This window comes from Agrilus planipennis, unplaced genomic scaffold (genome assembly GCF_000699045.2).
Source record: "Agrilus planipennis isolate EAB-ADULT unplaced genomic scaffold, Apla_2.0 scaffold7, whole genome shotgun sequence".
NCBI classification, from domain to species: Eukaryota; Metazoa; Arthropoda; class Insecta; order Coleoptera; family Buprestidae; genus Agrilus; species Agrilus planipennis.
This window is the reverse complement of record NW_020439340.1, coordinates 2223814-2248164: the sequence shown is the minus strand read 5'-3', so window position 1 is coordinate 2248164 and position 24351 is coordinate 2223814. Positions and strand designations below refer to the sequence as shown.

Sequence of the window (24351 nt, the reverse complement as noted above, 5' to 3'; positions counted from 1 at the left end):
GTCTGAAAGGAAGTAACGCTAGAGTAGACTCGCGAAAAGTGTATAAGACACTTTTAAGATCAACTAAATAGCTAAGCCCAAGGGAAGTCGTTCGGGGAGGCCCTCCCTAATTCCACAAGGGTGAGAAGAAACACACACGATAACGAAACGTTGAATCATGTAGAACTCGTAGGGTAAATGCAAAGCAAATTAGGAAGAATATGCAGTAAGCTAAGCGAAGAGGTAAGCAAGGTTACGACTATACTACAATTACTAAACGTGTTATTTCTACTACTACATAAAAAAAAAAACAAAAACATCTAGTCAACAATTACTTCAAACAAAATGAACAAAAATAAGCATGCAAAATAAAAACTCATTTAAATAAAATAAACTACAAAAAAACTTGCAAAATAAAAAACTAATTTGAATGAATGAACTTGAATTCTATTACATAGAGCATGCAAGATAAAGAACTATTTTAACTACGGGGTCATCTTTATCTTCTCCAACGTCGATCTGAAACAGATACGGTGGTAACAGATTAATAAGGAGCAATTCAAATTAATTTTATAAAGTATTCTCACCTTAATTAACCGTAGACTGTAATGTTCCAAAGTTTGCAGGTGTGAAAGGCAAATCAAATCCAAGAGGCATGCCAATGCAGAAAATTTCTTATTTCAGTGGAAGACACATAAATCTTCAGCTGCTCTCACTCATCACTTGAAAATTAACTGCATAATGTTGCAAGGTGAAGACGAAAACAGCAAATCAAGAATGTAGTCCACCAAACATTGTAGATATTGTTTCAGTACCATCAACCCGAACTTTAGTTCTCTACCATTTGTCAGACGATCTGTAGAGATGGACAAAAAAAGAGTATTAGTTACACAATCAATTAAAAAAAGATTTAAATTAAGTAAAATAATGCACAAAAACGCAAATAAAACACCTAAATTATAAAATGGCGATGAGATGTGAACTTTATTCATGTCATAGATAGCTGTTGATTGAAAGGCAATAGAAATAACCGTAGATGCACGATGTCAATTTATAGTAGACAATAGATAGTTAAAAGAGAACCCCATCGACACACGATAACATTGATTTATGCTGTGAACTATAGATAACTGTTAGAACTAAAACCATAGATGTTACAGGTGGCAAATTACTATGATAATTGAGTAACTTCAAAACAATAGCTCACTTAGAGGAACACTATACGTGCTCGAGTTTTATTCCAACCGCTGATAAAAGAGAAGTGCCTCTTAATAGTAGATGTTGATGAAAGGAAGTAAGTGGAATAAACTACACATCGCACGCAACCGTCCTTTTATGCATCAGTCTAATTCGGATTCCATATATTTTCTGGAAATTGCACCTTCATGCTCAAGGGCAGAGAAAATTAAAGGGCTCCATTTCTCCAGACTTTGAGTTCTTCTTATTTTCTGTCTCCTTGTTCATTTAATACGTTTAAATGCATCCTGTTGAAACAATATTATGTTAGCTTCATTTTAAATATCATGTTTTAGAATATTTAAGAACCATAACTTCCACCAATTATTACAATTCACAAGTGTAAAAGCTTTTAGTGGTAATTATTGTCAAACAAATGGAGTAATAGATTTAGAAAATTGCATCCATTTCATAAATACAACTTCATAAAATATTTAAAGATTTCTTACCCTTTCCAAGCTCAAGAGAAAGAAGCGTGATTGGGGTTCTGCTTCCTCACGTTTCATGTCCATTTGATGTACCCTCTCCTTGTACATTTATTATGATTTAATGGAAACCTGTTGAAACAATTTAATATTAGTTATATATCCAGTAGATTTTTTANAGTTATAATAATGCAGTTTAATTTGTAAATTATTAGAAACTGATCCACCTTTTAAAAAATTACCTCAATAAACCTACGACAGTTAGAGCATATTTTAACTACTTATGTCGAAAGAATTAATACAATATTTCCAAGTAAATTAATAATAACAATAATAAGTATCTACAGGGTTTTAATACAGCAAACAAAAGTCGAACCTAAAATTTTAATATCACATAAACATACTTTCGATATTGACCGTTAATTAATTCGATCTTTCTAAAAGTGGACATGAATATAAAAATTGTCAATGAATTACCTCACATGTGCAACAACTCTTTTAAAATAATACAGAAACTTTCGAAATAAAATTGTAAATCATTAAGCAAAAACAATTACCACTTTGTTCAAATCTTTTCATTTTATTTTATTAATTAAAAGTTCGCACATACCCTTGTTGTTTCTAATTCCAGTGGATAAAAAGGCACTGCTCCATATTGGGATGAACTGTAAATGAGTACTGGTATCACTGCTTTACTGCATACGATGTTCAGAGTAAAATTTCTATTAAAATAATGTTTAGATTTATCCCAGAACAGCAGTAATTGCTTGATATACTGTAAGTTTCATTTTCTGCAAAAAAAAAATAGGAAATGTCTTAATCTACGTAATGACATCGTAAAAAGTGGCATTATACTTGATAAAGTAAGGCAAATCTAATAAAATTAAGGTTTCTACGAAGTGAAATTTAAAATAACCATGTAATTATTTCTACGTAATATTTTGTTTGTTTATTATCGAGTAATTTCAAGTAGTAAAGTTGTTTTCGCGAGAAAAAATGGCTTTTAACTTTGGTTGCATTATTAGGGTTGTAATATTTGTTGTAGGTTGGGTTGTCTATACATTATGTGTATTACAAATACTTTGTAGTTTAATTTTTCGAAAAGGATCAAGAATTAACACTAAGTAGTATATTGTTTCTAAAACCTACTGTAAAAAAATGAACTAAAACATTTGCGAAATATGTGGACATAGATGTTGAAAAATTCGATATTCAGCCTGTTCTTTTTTGTTTTTGACCCTGTCTTGATTACACAGTTTGGCTAAGATCCTGACCGTATGTTTACATTCTTAGAAATTTTTTGATTTTTTTTAAATTTTTTGATTTTATTTATATAGAAAATTAAAATTTTGGTATATTTTACTTGAAATTTTGTAAATTATTTAAAATCCGGTTCTGATAATCTATTACCGAATTATCCAAATAAGAAAAATACGTTCGGGTTCATGTAAGAGCAGCGTTCAACTTCAACTAGGACTCGAATAGCGCACTTATTTAAAAATGATGGTACAACAACAAACATTAAACAATTGAATGAGGTGACCAGGTACAATACACACATGGATCTATAACATTATAGTAAATACACAAAATAACATTAACGTATGTAATACGCTGCTACAAACACGTATGCATGTATATAGAACGCGATTTGTGGACACATCGCAGCGCAACCTGCCCAACGCATGATATCATCATCGCAAAAAATAAAAACACACACATTTACAAATACAAAATTATAGACAACACAACAAAACCAAACAATATTTAAAACTCGACCAACTTACGCGAAAAAAGTCAGCGATTCGCAATTCGAAATTTAAAATATTTACGTTCGGACTGTTTTCATTTTTTGGTTGCGGTGTTTTGCGTGCACTTTTCGAAAATCGATCGAATAAAAGTTTTGAGTGTGTTTCATTCAAAATATCGACTAGTTACTCTTACATTTGCCGCGATACTAGGCACCTTTCCGCTTTTGTGACAAGCAACATTTTGGATAATAGAATTGCAAGGGATACGACCCTATGTCGCAACGACATTGCACACATCTTCATCGGCATGGGTAATGTGCAACAATGTTTCGTTAATCCTAAAAAAACTTCTAAAACACTCAAGGTTAGTACAGTTTTATCAATCGCATTTCACATACTGATCTCATACGAAAGCTCTCGACTTTGTTCGATTATATCGCAAACCCTCATTTTACACCTTTACGGGTGGCATTTTGAAAACTCATTTTATAGTGAATGATACCGATGTATGAAGAATCTTTGTACAAAATATCAAGCTTCCTAACTCAGAGGTTTAGGCGGTCCCTTGATCGATAGGTATATTAAATTTTGAGCACTCCTTTTCATTCCTTTAAGGGTTGACATTTAAAAAGTTCTTCCTTAGTGTTACCCTACGTTATATAAGCAGCGTCTGTGCAAAATTTCAAGTCTCTAGATCAGGGGTTCCTAATTTATTTTGGCTAAGGAACCCCAATTCATCCATCTTTTCGTAGCGGAACCCCATTTCGACAATAAAAAGTAAATTGATTTTTAAGAGCCCCTACACTTCATTATTAGCATTTCAATACGAAACGCCAGGGTTCCGCACAACACCATTTAGGAACCCTGTTCTAGATTATTACATGCAACATACATTTTACATGACATTTTATTTTATTATGTAATTATTAGACAATATTCAGAGCGAAAAGTGTACAGTGAATCATTAATCATTGTCATTACACTTTTTGAATACTTTTATTTTTTGCCGAGTATTTTGTGTATGCTGTTACTCATGTGTTGTGATTTCATATTTATAATTACTTACGATTAATACAAATCAATATCTACACATTATATTTGTTATTATATAAGAACAACCATAAATATATGTGATGTTTGCATAAAAGTTACCTAATAACGTAAAGGTTGATAGCAGAAACATAAGCAACAGTAATAACAAAAACAAAATTAATGTTTTTCTTTAAACCACTCGCTGTAATAATATACGTACACATTTCCATTTTTTATTTGCTTGAAAAGTCTAAAATTATATTGTTATTATCTACCTACACCTGAATATTGTGGTACGGTGGTAAAAGTTGGTTTTCTATTTAGATTAACAAATGAATAAGTTTACTTAAATGTTTGCTAATATTAGCTGTATTCAAATCTTTCATTGCGAATGTATAAAAAGCCATTTTGGCAGTGAAGCTTATTCAATCGTAAATGCAATCTGCTCTCTTGACGTAAATATAGAAATTGAATTTTGGATCCATTAGCTTACGGTCCAAGACTTTTGGCGCTAGTATTTTTATATCGGTAGGTATAAAAATAATTGGAACATAATCCGCATGCAGACAAAGAATGATCTGTACAACAGCCAATTTTACCAATAAAGACAGTGGCGTACAGTGATGGAGAAGCAGAGGGTGCCTTGGTCCCGAGCAGCGGAAATGTGAGAGATAGTAAAAATTACCGAATGGTAGAAATTTCCCATAGTAAAAAAAAGTACGTCAATATTACAAAAACTGAAATCGTAACAACCGTAGAAAAGCTTACTAGAAACCAAAAACACGAATCGTCTACCAGGTTAAAAATTTCGCCAAATTCAAATTTGCGAAATTTATAATCTGGCAAGACATTTTTTATGTTCTATTTACGTTTGGCACTACATATTAAATCTGATTAAAGTTGTCAGTAAAATGATGCAGAATCCTATATTTAAATACAAACAGGTACACAAAATCATAAAGTGTATGTTTGGAGCACGGAAAAGAAAAGGTTAGAAGCGTTCGAAATGTGGTGTTATAGGCGGATGATGAGGATATCGTGGGTAGAAAAGGTTAGAAATGAAGAGGTATTGGAAAGAATAGGAGAACAGAGGAGTCTATGGAAGTCAATAAAAAAATAGGCCAGATAGGTTGGTAGGACACCTTCTCAGGCATGAAGGTTTAGTCAGAGACATATTAGAGGCAGAAACAGGAGTTAGGAGGGGTAGAGGTAGACCTAGATTAGATTACTGTTCGCAAATAGTTAAGGATGTGGGCTGTTCTAGTTTTAGGGAAATGCGAAGTTTAGCTCAGGATAGGAAAGAGTGGAGGTATGTGTCCAACCAGTCTTAGGACTGATGACCTTATGATGATGATGAAACCAGGTGGACATTCATCCTGATTTTTCTGAAACATCAAGGAGAAAAAGAAGTCCCAATACGAACGTATTGCGAAGCAATAACTGATGCAAACCAATATTACAAAATTTATTTCTTTTTCGGAATTTCAGACAATACGGTTATAAAACTTTTTTTAAATACATGTCTATAAATTATCAGGCAGGTAAAAAACTGTTTCCGTGATGATAACGTTATAAATTTTTTTCAACAGCTGTGTCTTATTTATGACAAATAGGTAAAAGTGTAACTTACATAACAATATTCTTATCTACGAGAACATTCATTTGTCAACTTTTATTTTTAACTTCTGCATTTACTTAATTTTCCGAAATAAATCATTTGCAATTTCGAGATTGTTACTATAAATGACTAATTTTAATTGTTACGCAACGATAGCAACCAAAAAAGATTAGAGTATGAAATGGTATTGATTTTAATTGAATTTGTGATGGTATTATTTTCCATATTGTGAAGGCCAATACGAAAATGTCGTATTCATTATTCTCCATTGACATATTCAACAATTTTAATTCTGCTCTCGAGGTTACAGGACCGTACTGAATATTGAAAGTCTAAAATTTTAACTGATGACAGATTTTAATATCTTCCAAGTCTATCTGACGATCCGATAAAATATTCTCAAGTTATAATTAATAATCACCACATCTCTTTCGTAATAAAATTGACGGAAGTCGGTATTCTACAATACACATTATAATTTATTATCACGTTTTACAATAGGTATTTAAATACAAAATTTACTCCGATTAAAGATGAACATGTTTTAAAAAAGTTTACAATATTTTGTAATCATAAATATTATCGATGATTCTATCAAAAAAGGTAACAATCTTGAAGCTTTCTTTAAAAATTCTGTTTTATATTAGTTCCCATTAGGTTGGGTAGAAATTCCTTTTTAGAAAATAGGTGTAAGGGGTGTTGTCTTATAGTAGTGACTAGTAGAAAAAAAATATTTTTTGAGATAGCACTACCTTCTCATTTAGTCTCAATCTTCAAATAAAAATGAAATTATGTTTTTAAAAAGTCTGCAACCCCGCAAGTATTATGNGGTAGAAATTCCTTTTTAGAAAATAGGTGTAAGGGGTGTTGTCTTATAGTAGTGACTAGAAAAAAATTTTTTTTTGAGATAGCACTACCTTCTCATTTAGTCTCAATCTTCAAATAAAAATGAAATTATGTTTTTAAAAAGTCTGCAACCCCGCAAGTATTATGCTACGCTATGTTCAAAAGATTTTGAGAATTAGGGTAGCTTTGGACTGTTTTCAGAAATTATATTTTCAAATCATCGTGTTTAGAAACATATTCTCCAAACAAAAAATACAAAGAAATGTGCAATTTCTATGTTTGGTGAAAACTTTCCCTTACCTGTATAGAAATTAAATTATCTGCAATAATTAATAACACATATTTGTTCTAATATTTGTTAAATTCGTGACTCTTAACCGTGTGACTAACGTGAAGTATCTCTATCTCGAATTGAGCGTTAATAAAAGTTAATAAAATGTTTCATTACTCTCATTAGCTGTTATCTAAAATGCGTAGGTGGAGCACATAGACGAGGATCATTTGAGATTTGACAGGGTAGCGAAAGCACGTGTCTAATTGTGTTAGTATTCATGAACTCTAATCGCTTTTAAATTGAATCAATCCAGACACTAGCCAGAACGATAAATACCATCTAAAAAACAGTTTATAAATAACTGAATTCATGAACGTTTCTGATTAACTTTACCTTTCAATAAAAATAATGAATTTTATGTATCAAAAAACCTTCGTTACTATGACCCATGGGGCGCAATTTAGAACAATTTTAAGGAAACTTATTATTTTTTTATGAAAATTTTCGTATCCGTTTTCCACAGAAATACAAAAATTTAAAGACTTTTAACAAAAACTGATCAGAAACAATTGAAATCAGAAGTATTTACTGAAAAAATATACAAAAACTTATTCGAATTTATACTAATTAGGTTCTGAGGAAAGAAAAAACAATTGCCTACATCACAGACTAAAATATCATCAATACCTTTTAAGTTAATCCATTGATTGTCTTATGTTAGTTTAATCTTCTAATTAATGTTAGCACTTACGGAAGAACTTGAGAAGATTATAGAGATACTTAACAAAATAAAAATACAATCCGATTATAAATGTAAAAAATATGAACTGCGTCAAAGAGTCAACAGCAATCAATTTGTTTGTTGATTAAACTGGCAATTTATAGGTAACTATTGTAATATAAAATAATAATTAACTGGGTATAAAATGTGGTTACACAATTGTGCCCACAACAATTGTTATTTTTGGGAGTCAATCTCAATAGTTTTTCTGGCAAAAGAAACGGTGGTGTGATACTTTAATGCTTTTCAATCTAAATCTTACTCCTACATTTCCTTCAAAGAGCTAATTGCCTAAAAATATTGCAATAACTGTCTATATTTTATGCAGATTTGAAGTATTGATTATAATTTTATTAAAATCAAATAAATAACATCTGCCTTCACATGAAAATAACAGTTCCTACAATAAAATTAAGTTAGTTTTCGTTTTTTTATGAATATTTAAATTTGTTTAGATGTGTCGGATTATGTACCATTCCCAGTATCTAATTATGGTAAAAAGAAACGGTTATTTTGTAATAAGATATAGGTACATTTATTTCATTTACAAGTTTCTATTACAGCACCAAAAATAGGCAAACGGTTTAATACGAAACCACAAATGAAATTTAATCGTAAAAAAACACCTCTACCTTATATGTCATACCTTAAAGAAACAATTTATGGTAGTTTCTTGCATTGATAGGTGCTGTGGGAAATTCATATGACTATTTTTACGTAATACAAATATTATAAATTAAATATCAATTAATTACCGTGTCCACTCTATAATAACAACCACACAGACACAAATTATAATCATTTAAAATGTTTAAAAAATGATTACAGTTATTTTCATTTGAAAATTTCAAATATTTTTATTAAATCCACTTGATGTTAGACAACCAAACCTACACCAACCTTAAGTAACCTAGCTAAGTATGTTATGCGCTAGGTCGCAGCGCAACAGTTTTTTAGAAATATTTTTATTAAACGGAAGCCAAAAAAGTAAAGTTGTGTAGGTTACTGTAATAATCGTTTCTTTATGTGATCGAAACAGTAACTGTGTTTGTAAACAAAACTTCGCAAAACGTACATAACTAACTTTGTTGTAGTTCTAGCAAGTTAAGGTAAACCTTCGGGATTTATTCTATTTGAGAATTATTTACGTACCTGTGTGAGTTTTAATAAGTGAATCGTTTACCTTGAGTTATTTTTAATGCTACGAAAAGTTTGCTTCAAGTAACAATACGGCGTTAGTGACTTTTTTAATGTGGGTGAATTTGTTTAAATTTTATGATCATGCAAGCTATCTCGCGGAAAAAAGGAAAAACAATTGCAAAAGCTTCCAAAACAGCGGATCCACTTAAGGTAAGAACTATTATTTGCTTATTGACAACACACAAATACTGTTATCTATAAATGGAATAAAGTAGTTTGAGTTTTATGTGTAGGTGTAAATAGGCAAAATAATTTTTAACAAATTCTAAGTTGGCCATTGAAATTATAAATTGTTAAACTTCTGTACTCAAGCGCCTCGGTAGCGCAGTAGGCAGCGCGTAAGTCTCATAATCTTAAGGTCGTGAGTTCGATCCTCACCCGGGGCATATTTTTTTAGTTTTGACAATATGTAATAACAACAAAAAATTACAAGAAAAACCAGTGCCCGTATTGAAAAATGGGACTAATTGCTATTGTTTTTATGGCGTAAGTGTGCTTGTATTAACGTACAAAAACATGGTTAATATTTCCAGATTTTGTACTTATAAAACTATACATATATTTATTAAACCTGACCATAGGATGCAGATTTTACTGTAAATATAATAATACAGATAGAAATGAATCTTCGCGCTCTTTTTCAAACTGTGGAAAATTGTTCGATAGCACTCACAAGTGGTTCCGTAGTGTAGCGGTTATCACGTCTGCTTTACACGCAGAAGGTCCCCGGTTCGATCCCGGGCGGAACCAGTTTTTTATTTTTTGAAGAAACTAAATTTATTGACGAACTAATTAGCTAATCCGCAAAATTGCCGAATTACAAAAAAACTGTGCCCTGGATTGATAAAATTAAACCAACTATACTTATGTTGTTACCCAACTAAAAATTTGTTATAGCAAGCCCTATCAGCATCCAGACCGGCTTCGAATTTACCAGGGCATCTCCTATTATAGCATGTGACATACATATGACCTTAACCAGGTACTAAACAGCAATACCTTTTTACGTTATATCCTACTTAGAATGATCTGGCACTATTGCGAATAATTATCTGAACCGTTTTGCGACATGTCCATGTCCTATTAAGACTTATATGGCCCTCATGTGGATACCCTATCTCCCCCCTTTAATCCTTTTACGCCTTATCTTATTAAGGCTTGTGTAGTCCTGATGTGGATACCCTATTTCAATCCATTTACGGAATGCTCTATTAAATCTGACCTGGCTGTAATGTGAATACACTATCTAACCCTTTCACGATAAGTTCTATTAAGACTGATGTGGCCCTGATCTGGATACCTAATTTCATCCTATATATATACCCTACTTCAGTCCTTTTAGAGCATCCCTATTTAGACTGACTTGCGCCTGATAGCGATAGCGTATGTACAACCTTTTGCAGCATGTCCTATTATGTTTGATAGTCTGATGTAGATTCTCTACCTGAATCCTTTTACAACAAGTCCTATTAAGGCTTATGTGAGCTTGATGTGGTTATCCTATTTTATCCTAATACCTTCCTCGGCCCCTTTAGGGTTTTCCCATTTAGACTGATTTGGGCCTGATATCGATAACGTACGTAAAACCTATTGCAGCATGTCCTACTATCTCTAATAGCCTGATGTAGATACCCTACCTGAGTCCTTTTACGGCATATCCTATTAAGACTTATGTGACACTGATGTGGATACCCTATTTCATCCTAATATCCTACTTCAGTCCTTTTAGGGAATCCCTATTTAGACTGACTTGGGCCTGATATCGATAAATTATCTATAACCTTTTACAGCATGTCCTATTATGTCTGATAGTCTAATGAGGATACCTTACTTGAATCCTTTTCGCCATGTCATATTAAGGCTTATGTGACCCTGATGTTGATACCCTATTTCATCCTAATATCCTACTTCAGTCCTTTTAGGGAATCCCTATTTAGACTGACTTGGGCCTGATATCGATAAATTATCTATAACCTTTTACAGCATGTCCTATTATGTCTGATAGTCTAATGAGGATACCTTACTTGAATCCTTTTCGCCATGTCATATTAAGGCTTATGTGACCCTGATGTTGATACCCTATTTCATCCTAATATCCTACTTCAGTCCTTTTAGGGAATCCCTATTTAGACTGACTTGGGCCTGATATCGATAAATTATCTATAACCTTTTACAGCATGTCCTATTATGTCTGATAGTCTAATGAGGATACCTTACTTGAATCCTTTTCGCCATGTCATATTAAGGCTTATGTGACCCTGATGTTGATACCCTATTTCATCCTAATATCCTACTTCAGTCCTTTTAGGGAATCCCTATTTAGACTGACTTGGGCCTGATATCGATAAATTATCTATAACCTTTTACAGCATGTCCTATTATGTCTGATAGTCTAATGAGGATACCTTACTTGAATCCTTTTCGCCATGTCATATTAAGGCTTATGTGACCCTGATGTTGATACCCTATTTCATCCTAATATCCTACTTCAGTCCTTTTAGGGAATCCCTATTTAGACTGACTTGGGCCTGATATCGATAAATTATCTATAACCTTTTACAGCATGTCCTATTATGTCTGATAGTCTAATGAGGATACCTTACTTGAATCCTTTTCGCCATGTCATATTAAGGCTTATGTGACCCTGATGTTGATACCCTATTTCATCCTAATATCCTACTTCAGTCCTTTTAGGGAATCCCTATTTAGACTGACTTGGGCCTGATATCGATAAATTATCTATAACCTTTTACAGCATGTCCTATTATGTCTGATAGTCTAATGAGGATACCTTACTTGAATCCTTTTCGCCATGTCATATTAAGGCTTATGTGACCCTGATGTTGATACCCTATTTCATCCTAATATCCTACTTCAGTCCTTTTAGGGAATCCCTATTTAGACTGACTTGGGCCTGATATCGATAAATTATCTATAACCTTTTACAGCATGTCCTATTATGTCTGATAGTCTAATGAGGATACCTTACTTGAATCCTTTTCGCCATGTCATATTAAGGCTTATGTGACCCTGATGTTGATACCCTATTTCATCCTAATATCCTACTTCAGTCCTTTTAGGGAATCCCTATTTAGACTGACTTGGGCCTGATATCGATAAATTATCTATAACCTTTTACAGCATGTCCTATTATGTCTGATAGTCTAATGAGGATACCTTACTTGAATCCTTTTCGCCATGTCATATTAAGGCTTATGTGACCCTGATGTTGATACCCTATTTCATCCTAATATCCTACTTCAGTCCTTTTAGGGAATCCCTATTTAGACTGACTTGGGCCTGATATCGATAAATTATCTATAACCTTTTACAGCATGTCCTATTATGTCTGATAGTCTAATGAGGATACCTTACTTGAATCCTTTTCGCCATGTCATATTAAGGCTTATGTGACCCTGATGTTGATACCCTATTTCATCCTAATATCCTACTTCAGTCCTTTTAGGGAATCCCTATTTAGACTGACTTGGGCCTGATATCGATAAATTATCTATAACCTTTTACAGCATGTCCTATTATGTCTGATAGTCTAATGAGGATACCTTACTTGAATCCTTTTCGCCATGTCATATTAAGGCTTATGTGACCCTGATGTTGATACCCTATTTCATCCTAATATCCTACTTCAGTCCTTTTAGGGAATCCCTATTTAGACTGACTTGGGCCTGATATCGATAAATTATCTATAACCTTTTACAGCATGTCCTATTATGTCTGATAGTCTAATGAGGATACCTTACTTGAATCCTTTTCGCCATGTCATATTAAGGCTTATGTGACCCTGATGTTGATACCCTATTTCATCCTAATATCCTACTTCAGTCCTTTTAGGGAATCCCTATTTAGACTGACTTGGGCCTGATATCGATAAATTATCTATAACCTTTTACAGCATGTCCTATTATGTCTGATAGTCTAATGAGGATACCTTACTTGAATCCTTTTCGCCATGTCATATTAAGGCTTATGTGACCCTGATGTTGATACCCTATTTCATCCTAATATCCTACTTCAGTCCTTTTAGGGAATCCCTATTTAGACTGACTTGGGCCTGATATCGATAAATTATCTATAACCTTTTACAGCATGTCCTATTATGTCTGATAGTCTAATGAGGATACCTTACTTGAATCCTTTTCGCCATGTCATATTAAGGCTTATGTGACCCTGATGTTGATACCCTATTTCATCCTAATATCCTACTTCAGTCCTTTTAGGGAATCCCTATTTAGACTGACTTGGGCCTGATATCGATAAATTATCTATAACCTTTTACAGCATGTCCTATTATGTCTGATAGTCTAATGAGGATACCTTACTTGAATCCTTTTCGCCATGTCATATTAAGGCTTATGTGACCCTGATGTTGATACCCTATTTCATCCTAATATCCTACTTCAGTCCTTTTAGGGAATCCCTATTTAGACTGACTTGGGCCTGATATCGATAAATTATCTATAACCTTTTACAGCATGTCCTATTATGTCTGATAGTCTAATGAGGATACCTTACTTGAATCCTTTTCGCCATGTCATATTAAGGCTTATGTGACCCTGATGTTGATACCCTATTTCATCCTAATATCCTACTTCAGTCCTTTTAGGGAATCCCTATTTAGACTGACTTGGGCCTGATATCGATAAATTATCTATAACCTTTTACAGCATGTCCTATTATGTCTGATAGTCTAATGAGGATACCTTACTTGAATCCTTTTCGCCATGTCATATTAAGGCTTATGTGACCCTGATGTTGATACCCTATTTCATCCTAATATCCTACTTCAGTCCTTTTAGGGAATCCCTATTTAGACTGACTTGGGCCTGATATCGATAAATTATCTATAACCTTTTACAGCATGTCCTATTATGTCTGATAGTCTAATGAGGATACCTTACTTGAATCCTTTTCGCCATGTCATATTAAGGCTTATGTGACCCTGATGTTGATACCCTATTTCATCCTAATATCCTACTTCAGTCCTTTTAGGGAATCCCTATTTAGACTGACTTGGGCCTGATATCGATAAATTATCTATAACCTTTTACAGCATGTCCTATTATGTCTGATAGTCTAATGAGGATACCTTACTTGAATCCTTTTCGCCATGTCATATTAAGGCTTATGTGACCCTGATGTTGATACCCTATTTCATCCTAATATCCTACTTCAGTCCTTTTAGGGAATCCCTATTTAGACTGACTTGGGCCTGATATCGATAAATTATCTATAACCTTTTACAGCATGTCCTATTATGTCTGATAGTCTAATGAGGATACCTTACTTGAATCCTTTTCGCCATGTCATATTAAGGCTTATGTGACCCTGATGTTGATACCCTATTTCATCCTAATATCCTACTTCAGTCCTTTTAGGGAATCCCTATTTAGACTGACTTGGGCCTGATATCGATAAATTATCTATAACCTTTTACAGCATGTCCTATTATGTCTGATAGTCTAATGAGGATACCTTACTTGAATCCTTTTCGCCATGTCATATTAAGGCTTATGTGACCCTGATGTTGATACCCTATTTCATCCTAATATCCTACTTCAGTCCTTTTAGGGAATCCCTATTTAGACTGACTTGGGCCTGATATCGATAAATTATCTATAACCTTTTACAGCATGTCCTATTATGTCTGATAGTCTAATGAGGATACCTTACTTGAATCCTTTTCGCCATGTCATATTAAGGCTTATGTGACCCTGATGTTGATACCCTATTTCATCCTAATATCCTACTTCAGTCCTTTTAGGGAATCCCTATTTAGACTGACTTGGGCCTGATATCGATAAATTATCTATAACCTTTTACAGCATGTCCTATTATGTCTGATAGTCTAATGAGGATACCTTACTTGAATCCTTTTCGCCATGTCATATTAAGGCTTATGTGACCCTGATGTTGATACCCTATTTCATCCTAATATCCTACTTCAGTCCTTTTAGGGAATCCCTATTTAGACTGACTTGGGCCTGATATCGATAAATTATCTATAACCTTTTACAGCATGTCCTATTATGTCTGATAGTCTAATGAGGATACCTTACTTGAATCCTTTTCGCCATGTCATATTAAGGCTTATGTGACCCTGATGTTGATACCCTATTTCATCCTAATATCCTACTTCAGTCCTTTTAGGGAATCCCTATTTAGACTGACTTGGGCCTGATATCGATAAATTATCTATAACCTTTTACAGCATGTCCTATTATGTCTGATAGTCTAATGAGGATACCTTACTTGAATCCTTTTCGCCATGTCATATTAAGGCTTATGTGACCCTGATGTTGATACCCTATTTCATCCTAATATCCTACTTCAGTCCTTTTAGGGAATCCCTATTTAGACTGACTTGGGCCTGATATCGATAAATTATCTATAACCTTTTACAGCATGTCCTATTATGTCTGATAGTCTAATGAGGATACCTTACTTGAATCCTTTTCGCCATGTCATATTAAGGCTTATGTGACCCTGATGTTGATACCCTATTTCATCCTAATATCCTACTTCAGTCCTTTTAGGGAATCCCTATTTAGACTGACTTGGGCCTGATATCGATAAATTATCTATAACCTTTTACAGCATGTCCTATTATGTCTGATAGTCTAATGAGGATACCTTACTTGAATCCTTTTCGCCATGTCATATTAAGGCTTATGTGACCCTGATGTTGATACCCTATTTCATCCTAATATCCTACTTCAGTCCTTTTAGGGAATCCCTATTTAGACTGACTTGGGCCTGATATCGATAAATTATCTATAACCTTTTACAGCATGTCCTATTATGTCTGATAGTCTAATGAGGATACCTTACTTGAATCCTTTTCGCCATGTCATATTAAGGCTTATGTGACCCTGATGTTGATACCCTATTTCATCCTAATATCCTACTTCAGTCCTTTTAGGGAATCCCTATTTAGACTGACTTGGGCCTGATATCGATAAATTATCTATAACCTTTTACAGCTTATTTGCTTATTGACAACACACAAATACTGTTATCTATAAATGGAATAAAGTAGTTTGAGTTTTATGTGTAGGTGTAAATAGGCAAAATAATTTTTAACAAATTCTAAGTTGGCCATTGAAATTATAAATTGTTAAACTTCTGTACTCAAGCGCCTCGGTAGCGCAGTAGGCAGCGCGTAAGTCTCATAATCTTAAGGTCGTGAGTTCGATCCTCACCCGGGGCATATTTTTTTAGTTTTGACAATATGTAATAACAACAAAAATATTACAAGAAAAACCAGTGCCCGTATTGAAAAATGGGACTAATTGCTATTGTTTTTATGGCGTAAGTGTGCTTGTATTAACGTACAAAAACATGGTTAATATTTCCAGATTTTGTACTTATAAAACTATACATATATTTATTAAACCTGACCATAGGATGCAGATTTTACTGTAAATATAATAATACAGATAGAAATGAATCTTCGCGCTCTTTTTCAAACTGTGGAAAATTGTTCGATAGCACTCACAAGTGGTTCCGTAGTGTAGCGGTTATCACGTCTGCTTTACACGCAGAAGGTCCCCGGTTCGATCCCGGGCGGAACCAGTTTTTTATTTTTTGAAGAAACTAAATTTATTGACGAACTAATTAGCTAATCCGCAAAATTGCCGAATTACAAAAAAACTGTGCCCTGGATTGATAAAATTAAACCAACTATACTTATGTTGTTACCCAACTAAAAATTTGTTATAGCAAGCCCTATCAGCATCCAGACCGGCTTCGAATTTACCAGGGCATCTCCTATTATAGCATGTGACATACATATGACCTTAACCAGGTACTAAACAGCAATACCTTTTTACGTTATATCCTACTTAGAATGATCTGGCACTATTGCGAATAATTATCTGAACCGTTTTGCGACATGTCCATGTCCTATTAAGACTTATATGGCCCTCATGTGGATACCCTATCTCCCCCCTTTAATCCTTTTACGCCTTATCTTATTAAGGCTTGTGTAGTCCTGATGTGGATACCCTATTTCAATCCATTTACGGAATGCTCTATTAAATCTGACCTGGCTGTAATGTGAATACACTATCTAACCCTTTCACGATAAGTTCTATTAAGACTGATGTGGCCCTGATCTGGATACCTAATTTCATCCTATATATATACCCTACTTCAGTCCTTTTAGAGCATTCCTATTTAGACTGACTTGCGCCTGATAGCGATAGCGTATGTACAACCTTTTGCAGCATGTCCTATTATGTTTGATAGTCTGATGTAGATTCTCTACCTGAATCCTTTTACAACAAGTCCTATTAAGGCTTATGTGAGCTTGATGTGGTTATCCTATTTTATCCTAATACCTTCCTCGGCCCCTTTAGGGTTTTCCCATTTAGACTGATTTGGGCCTGATATCGATAACGTACGTAAAACCTATTGCAGCATGTCCTACTATCTCTAATAGCCTGATGTAGATACCCTACCTGAGTCCTTTTACGGCATATCCTATTAAGACTTATGTGACACTGATGTGGATACCCTATTTCATCCTAATATCCTACTTCAGTCCTTTTAGGGAATCCCTATTTAGACTGACTTGGGCCTGATATCGATAAATTATCTATAACCTTTTACAGCATGTCCTATTATGTCTGATAGTCTAATGAGGATACCTTACTTGAATCCTTTTCGCCATGTCATATTAAGGCTTATGTGACCCTGATGTTGATACCCTATTTCATCCTAATATCCTACTTTAGTCCTTTTAAGGCATCCCTATTTAGACTGACTTGGACCTGATATCGATAACCTACGTGAAACCTTTTACAGAATGCCCTATCATGTTTGATTGTCTGATGTAGATACCCAATTTCACTATAATACCCTATCTCAGTCCTTTTAGGGCATCCCTATTTAGACTGATTTGAGCCTGATGTAGATATATCAATGAATAAACGTTCAATATAAAATAAACCAATTACAAACCCAAAAGACAATTTTCTTTACACAAAATGTTATGTTAATAGAAAATTGTTAAATTACATAAAATATAAACTATTCTAAAAAAATATTCGCACTTTACTACTTATGCATATGTATTTATTTTTTTGGACCCGCGAAGGCCATCCTCTTTTTTGCGTCCATAACCGTCGCTTTAAACGACTGTATTGTTTGTAGTCACTTTTAAAGGAAGTCCGTCAACCCCAACACGACAATGTTAACTTGTATGTAGATCTTTTTGTCAATACTGATGATAGACTTTGCAAATAGTGAAAAATAAGTACACACAAATTTTGTGGAATGTAATACAACATTTTTGAGATTCAATAACCTTCGCTTTTAACATTAATCCCATTTAGAACAAGTGCAAAAAAAGAAGTCATGTTCTCTTGTATACCTACTAAGTATTTAATTATTAACTTGATAATAACTTAACAATCAAATACGATGAGCAGTTTTCCGTTTTTCTAGATCCAAAATGAAAAATTCACAATAAACGAACTTTTTGAAACATTTGTTTCTTTGGTTTTAACTGATCGTGAAAGCGCACGCCTGTTTACATTTAAGGTAGAAAATGTGCGCAGAGGGCAACGTACTAACAACAGCCACGTGTTATCGTACTTTGTACGTATGTAATAAAGTTAATATGCACATTGCATAATCTGATGCCCGGGCTATAATTAATAATATTACTGCTGATGCGGCACGGTGTCGCGTGGATAGACGATGGATGATGATGCTATGATGCTTTAAATGCATCGTCCAGCTGCTTATTTCGTTCAGTTTCATATTCTACACTTAGGAAATGAAATGGATATTGACCTTTGACAGTTCAGACATTTATTATCTTTTCTAAAGGTTAAAAAGGCGAATATGTATCCCTATCTGAACTCTTTTACGGCGTGCCCTTATTAAGACTGATGAGGATATTTTACTTTAACCCTTGAACAGTATCCCTTGTTTACACTTTTAATGGTATGTCCTATTAAGACTGATATGGTCCTAATGTCGATATCCTACCTCAACTTTAACGATATGTCCTATTAAGACTAATGTGACCCCGATGTCGAAACCCTGTCTGAACTCTATCACAGCATACCCTATTAAGACTGATACGGATACCCTATTTCAACCTCTGAAAAGTATACCCTGTTTAGACTGATGTGGTTCTGTTATCGTTTTCTATCTGATTCCTTTTAAGGGTGTCCCATTATGACTGATGCGGTCTTAATGTCGATGTCCTACCTGAACTCTAACGATATGCCCTATTAAGACTAATGTGACCCCGATGTCGAAACCCTGCCTGGACTCTATCACAGCATACCCTATTAAGACTGATACGGATACCCTATTTCAACCTCTGAAAAGTATACCCTGTTTAGACTGATGTACCTCTGTTATGGTTTTCTATCTGATTCCTTTTAACGGTATGTCCCATTAAGACTGATGCGGTCCTAATGTCGATATCCTACCTGAACAATATGCCCTATTAAGACTAATGTGATCCTGATGTCGAAACCCTGCCTTAACTCTATTACGGTATGCCCTATTAAGATTGATGTGGATACCCTATTTCAACCCTTGAACAGTATACCCTGTTTAAAATGTGACCCTGATATCGCTTTTGTACCTGAACCCTTTTAAAGGTATGTCCTATTAAGACTGATGTAGATACCCTATTTCAACCCTTGAACAGTACAACCTGTTTAGACTAATGTGGCTCTGTATCTTTTGTACATGACTTCTTTTAACGGTATGCCCTATAAAGACTGATGTAACCTTGATGTCGATATCCTATCTGAGCCCATTTTCGAGATGCCCTATTAGGACTGATGTATCCTGGATGTGGAAACCCTTTAAATGTTTATGTTATTTAGCCTGATCAGGCCTTAATAAGATTATTTTTTAGTTGTAGGAATAACTTTTCCAAATGGTCTAAAGGAGTTCGTTCTTTTTCTCTTTTGAAAACTGCTTATTAGTAAAGGTTTTTTTTCCGTTTCCATATTAGTTTGCAAAAAAGTGCATTTGTTATAACATAATAGTACACATTTTGCGAAGGTCAATAACCAGGCTGGTCACTTGTTTAGCATAAATTCGCAATATTTGCAACTACGTACCCACATAGGTGTGCAATAGCAAGTTTTCCCACGCAATTTGAAACCCTTGCTGGCCTTTGTTTCTTTCAGCAAAGTAAAATTCTTCACTGTTACTACCTAATGCGCACTTTTTCCGCATAGGGTAACTAGATCCTTGGAAATTTTCAGTCAAAAGCACCTGAACTTTTTCTGATACATGGTCGGTTACGACTAATTAATTTTTAAAACTCTAATGAACATGCGTAATCATTTCTGTATTGTACGTCTATTTATCGCTAGTTTTACATTAACGTTTCGTTTCTTCTTTTAATAAACCAAATTACATATTTGCAAACACTTAGCGACCTTCATACTTGTTACTTCATCCACTGATTTAATTAAAATTGACTGTGGTATCTTTTTAGACCTTCTGGGGAATTAATTTTGAAGGCAAAGACTAATTACAATACATGTATGTAAATTGTTTACCTAAAGTACGTAAGCCTGTCAACCGTGTTTTGTCTTGCATTAAATAATTTTATTTACGATTATACTCGAAGCAAAGGAATATCGAATTAAATTAAGATTTAATTAGTGTTACAATTGATATTAAGTAAAAATAATTTGTGAACTACAAAAGTTAGTGAATATGAAAAAACTTAATGTATAAAAAGATTTTGTAATAACGATCATAGATATGTTATTTTCTCAATCCCCTGTCAATTTTTGCTGATTTTGATTCGTTCTTATCTATACACCAGAAAATACCTTTTATCATGCAATAATTTTATTGCCAGTGGTAAAAAAACGTTTAATTTTATTTTGAATAATCACTAACCTCGCAGCTAATAATTAATCTTGTGGTAAAAAGTAGCCCAGATCTTTTTGACAATATTCTCTTCGTATAGGAAAAGTCCCATCAGATACACCTGTAAAAGACAGAAATACTTTTTAACAGCCATTTGTATCATAATAATAGCATAAAAGTGTATAAAACGCTAAAAAAATTAAATATTGTAGATATTTCGATTTTAACAGACACCTCAATTTTATTTACAACAAGCAGGGCTACCCTCTCGCTTCGTTCAGGAAAACTTAGTTAACATTCGTTCTCGAACTTTCTAGAATATTCTAAAACATTTTCGAACCTTGTAGATGTAAGGTATTCAGGAAAAAGCGGTGACTTTTTCTGTAACCTTCTGATCAGATGTCAGAACTCTATTAACATCTTTACTGACTAAATATGAAGATTGGAAAAACATCACGACACTTCAGTTTTCAACAACGTGTTTTTGGCGTTGGGGTTTGAGCTATTTTGTTTGTTCTACCTTTACTGACTCTCTATATGAAATCCTTTGATAGGCGATAGTCTTTTAACCCTACTATCTGTAAAACCAACCCTTGCAGCTGAAAATCGAAACCTTCGTCACGAACGGTGCATGGAAGACTATCATACCATACAACCCTCATGAGGCTGCGGGATTCAGTTACAGCTGGAGCGACACATTTTTGAATTTGTTAACAAATTAATCTTAGAAATAAGAAATATAAGTTTATAAAATTATAAAACTTTCTGCTGTTTTGTCACGATGCATTACAATCTATTGCATCTTCAAAATTGGCAAAATAATCTTATAAAACTTTTGACTATTAACTCCGGATGTAATAACGCACGTGAGTTAAAAAAATTACCAAAATAATTTCTATTATTACACGCTACATTCCGTTATCTAAAAAAATCAGTCCACATCTGGGTGTTCTTACAGTGAATGAAAATCCCAAACTAAACTAAAAAAAGGACGTCATGAATGTATGTGTATATTTTGTGACGATGGAACAGGAAAATGTCAACACCCACAATACCAGATGTAGGTATATATAATGTAAATTGTACGCATTAAGTAAATTTACGCAAAAACTTTTAATTTCAACGTACAAGTAGCGACTCGGTGACGCCTTCAGAACTCCTTCGTGTGAAAGCGGTATTATGAAATGACTAGTTGAACCCGTTTAAATTTGGATGGACAAATACCATTGTGGATGGTGCATACTATTAACATTTTAATCATGGCGAACTTCCATACTGTAATCTAATCTCACCATAAACAGTACTTTGCATATACCAATTCCATAATTTAATTAGACGTTTTAATACTCAACTAATTCCAACGAATGTCGCATCATCATAAGAGATAGATGCACCGATTTTCATTACAAATGCGTAAATATCTATAATAGCAGTAATGTGATGGTGGTGGAAGTAGAAAATGTTGATAACAACGAAGATGACTTTTGTTTATGTTTTGTTGCACAGAACAACTCCGCGAACATTGTTTACCAACGAAAAATTAAATGTCATGGTCAAATGCATCTGCTGTTTTAATGGTAAGTCAGCCATATACATATTAGAAAGCAAACTGTTCAATCAACAAAATTGTTATCTTGTAAAGTTCCGTTTTCTCCAAAAAAAAGGTGCCGGTATCAACAGAATAAAGGTTAGAAAATATTATGATTAATAAATCACAGTTTACGCAGTCCTATTTAAATGAATGTAATGTATACATATTAATACAAACGAAAACTATGGTAAATATATACGTTTCCATGTAATTTTTCACCTGCTATTTTCAAAATTATTTTATCATTAAAAAGCCTGTATTTTTATCAGGTTACAGCCTTTACCGAATAAGCATGCATAGAGAGATTTAGCAGTTGCTTAGTAAATTAGTTTGTCTTCAAACTGATTTAATTAAAAAAATAAAATATAAAAAAAGACACTGCAAAACTCAAAAATTGCTTGACATATTCAGTCTCGAAATTGAAACAATGTTTCTTTAGAATTCTCGACGTACCTAATCGTAAATTTCGGGACTATTTCTGAAATCCCAGATTTTGAATAAAATCCCGAGACCAAATACCGGGCCAGGAAGCGATAGTTCGTGATGGCCCTAAGGTCTTGTATAATGTAATTTCTATTTAGTAAAATAAAAACTTTAGACCAGTATTCTTCGTTTTTAAACATGTAGAATTTGTAGTACAATTTTCCAGGCTTGATCTAATTTTCCAAATAAAGTTACACAACTGCTGCGTACAAGATTTAAATGCGAAAATCTAGGAGAAAGTAGGACTGTTTATAAATAAAGTTAATGCAATTATGCCTATGCATACGTAAATGTAATTCACATATAATATATCTATGTAGTATGTAGGTAAATTGTTTATAAATAATTAACCTAGTTTTGATTTTGCTAATCGGTATCAAATTTAAATTATTGTTATAAAAAATATCCGATGTAGGCAGTATTTTACAATACAATAGTTGTGCCAGTGGGTCAGCCGAGCAAAATTTATTTATAAATGACAGCAGATTTTTGTTTCGTAATTACACACTTTGTATCGGAATTGTAGAGGGTCAAGAACCTTTATTTTAATTTTAATTTAAGAAATTTATTTGCTTTTCGGAATTAATTCAGAATGATTAGCTAAAAAATATATTTCCTTGCCGAACTTTTCTTTTATCGTGGAACAGTTCTATTTGCGTTAACAATGTTTTGTTGCAGTTATTTAAACATGAATTAAAATCACAAAAAGAATTGAGCGCATAATTAAAAAGAAATGAAGACTCACAATCAATACTTCTACCATTTTCAGATAAATGAAAATTCTCTTCGATTATTTTGTGTTAGAAGATTGCAAAGTACTCATATTTGATCTTCAATAAAAATTCCTTATTTAAGACATTTATTGAACAACATTATTCTATTTTGTTGTTGTCTTTGGAATTCTATGAAACACTACAGAATTCACTATCACAATTAGGGTTGCCACCCGTACTTTATTATAAAGTATTCTTCTCTATTTCGACTGTGCGTACGTTATACTTTACAAAATACATAAAGTACGCAAAAATACTTTATTTAAAGCCTTACGTAAACATCGTAATTTTGTAAGCGATTATTCAAAATTCAGAGTACTTTTATATCAATAATATTGCACAGAAAAATGACAAGCCATATTTACGGAACAACCTGATTTCCCAAATCTGTTCAAAGTAGTGTCACTTTTGCTGTCCGTTCCGGCCACTTCAGCATTTACAGAAAGAGTATTCTCTGTTATGAACACAAAGTGGCGGGACGA

General features: G+C 33.5%; 2 protein-coding genes, 1 long non-coding RNA gene and 4 other non-coding genes across 10 annotated transcripts in view; 5 read left to right on the top strand and 2 right to left on the bottom strand.

Annotated features, from left to right (window-relative positions):
- Window positions 1-344: 344 nt before the first annotated feature.
- LOC108741725 lies at window positions 345-1813 on the bottom strand. The gene is made up of 4 exons (XR_001938549.2): window positions 1665-1813; window positions 1187-1463; window positions 567-835; window positions 345-498 (listed from the first exon to the last, which is right to left on the bottom strand). It is a non-coding gene; the product is annotated as an uncharacterized LOC108741725 (long non-coding RNA).
- Window positions 1814-2256: 443 nt separating this feature from the next.
- LOC108741730 (LIRP-like) overlaps window positions 2257-24351 on the bottom strand; it is a 31282-nt gene continuing 9187 nt past the window's right edge. For 2 of the 4 annotated variants that reach the window (XR_001938550.1, XM_018476630.1), the window contains one exon: window positions 20891-21143. Coding sequence is in view for 1 of the 4 variants with exons in the window: in XM_018476630.1 (XP_018332132.1) it covers window positions 21067-21143 (77 nt within the window). In the remaining 3 variants the exon portion in view is untranslated. Of the gene's footprint in view, window positions 2432-3050; window positions 3698-20890; window positions 21144-24351 lie in introns of those variants that run through there. The other 2 variants (XR_001938551.1, XR_003231983.1) reach the window with 2 other exon arrangements.
- Trnam-cau lies at window positions 9456-9528 on the top strand. Its single transcript has one exon. It is a non-coding gene; the product is annotated as a tRNA-Met (tRNA).
- Window positions 9820-9892, top strand: Trnav-uac. Its single transcript has one exon. It is a non-coding gene; the product is annotated as a tRNA-Val (tRNA).
- Window positions 16298-16370, top strand: Trnam-cau. The gene has a single exon. It is a non-coding gene; the product is annotated as a tRNA-Met (tRNA).
- On the top strand, window positions 16663-16735 carry Trnav-uac. Its single transcript has one exon. It is a non-coding gene; the product is annotated as a tRNA-Val (tRNA).
- LOC108741729 (LIRP-like) overlaps window positions 22467-24351 on the top strand; it is a 9211-nt gene continuing 7326 nt past the window's right edge. Inside the window, exon 1 of the mRNA XM_018476626.1 lies at window positions 22467-22599. Within this exon, the coding sequence (XP_018332128.1) occupies window positions 22482-22599 (118 nt within the window). The 5' untranslated portion in view covers window positions 22467-22481. The remainder of the gene's footprint in view (window positions 22600-24351) is intronic.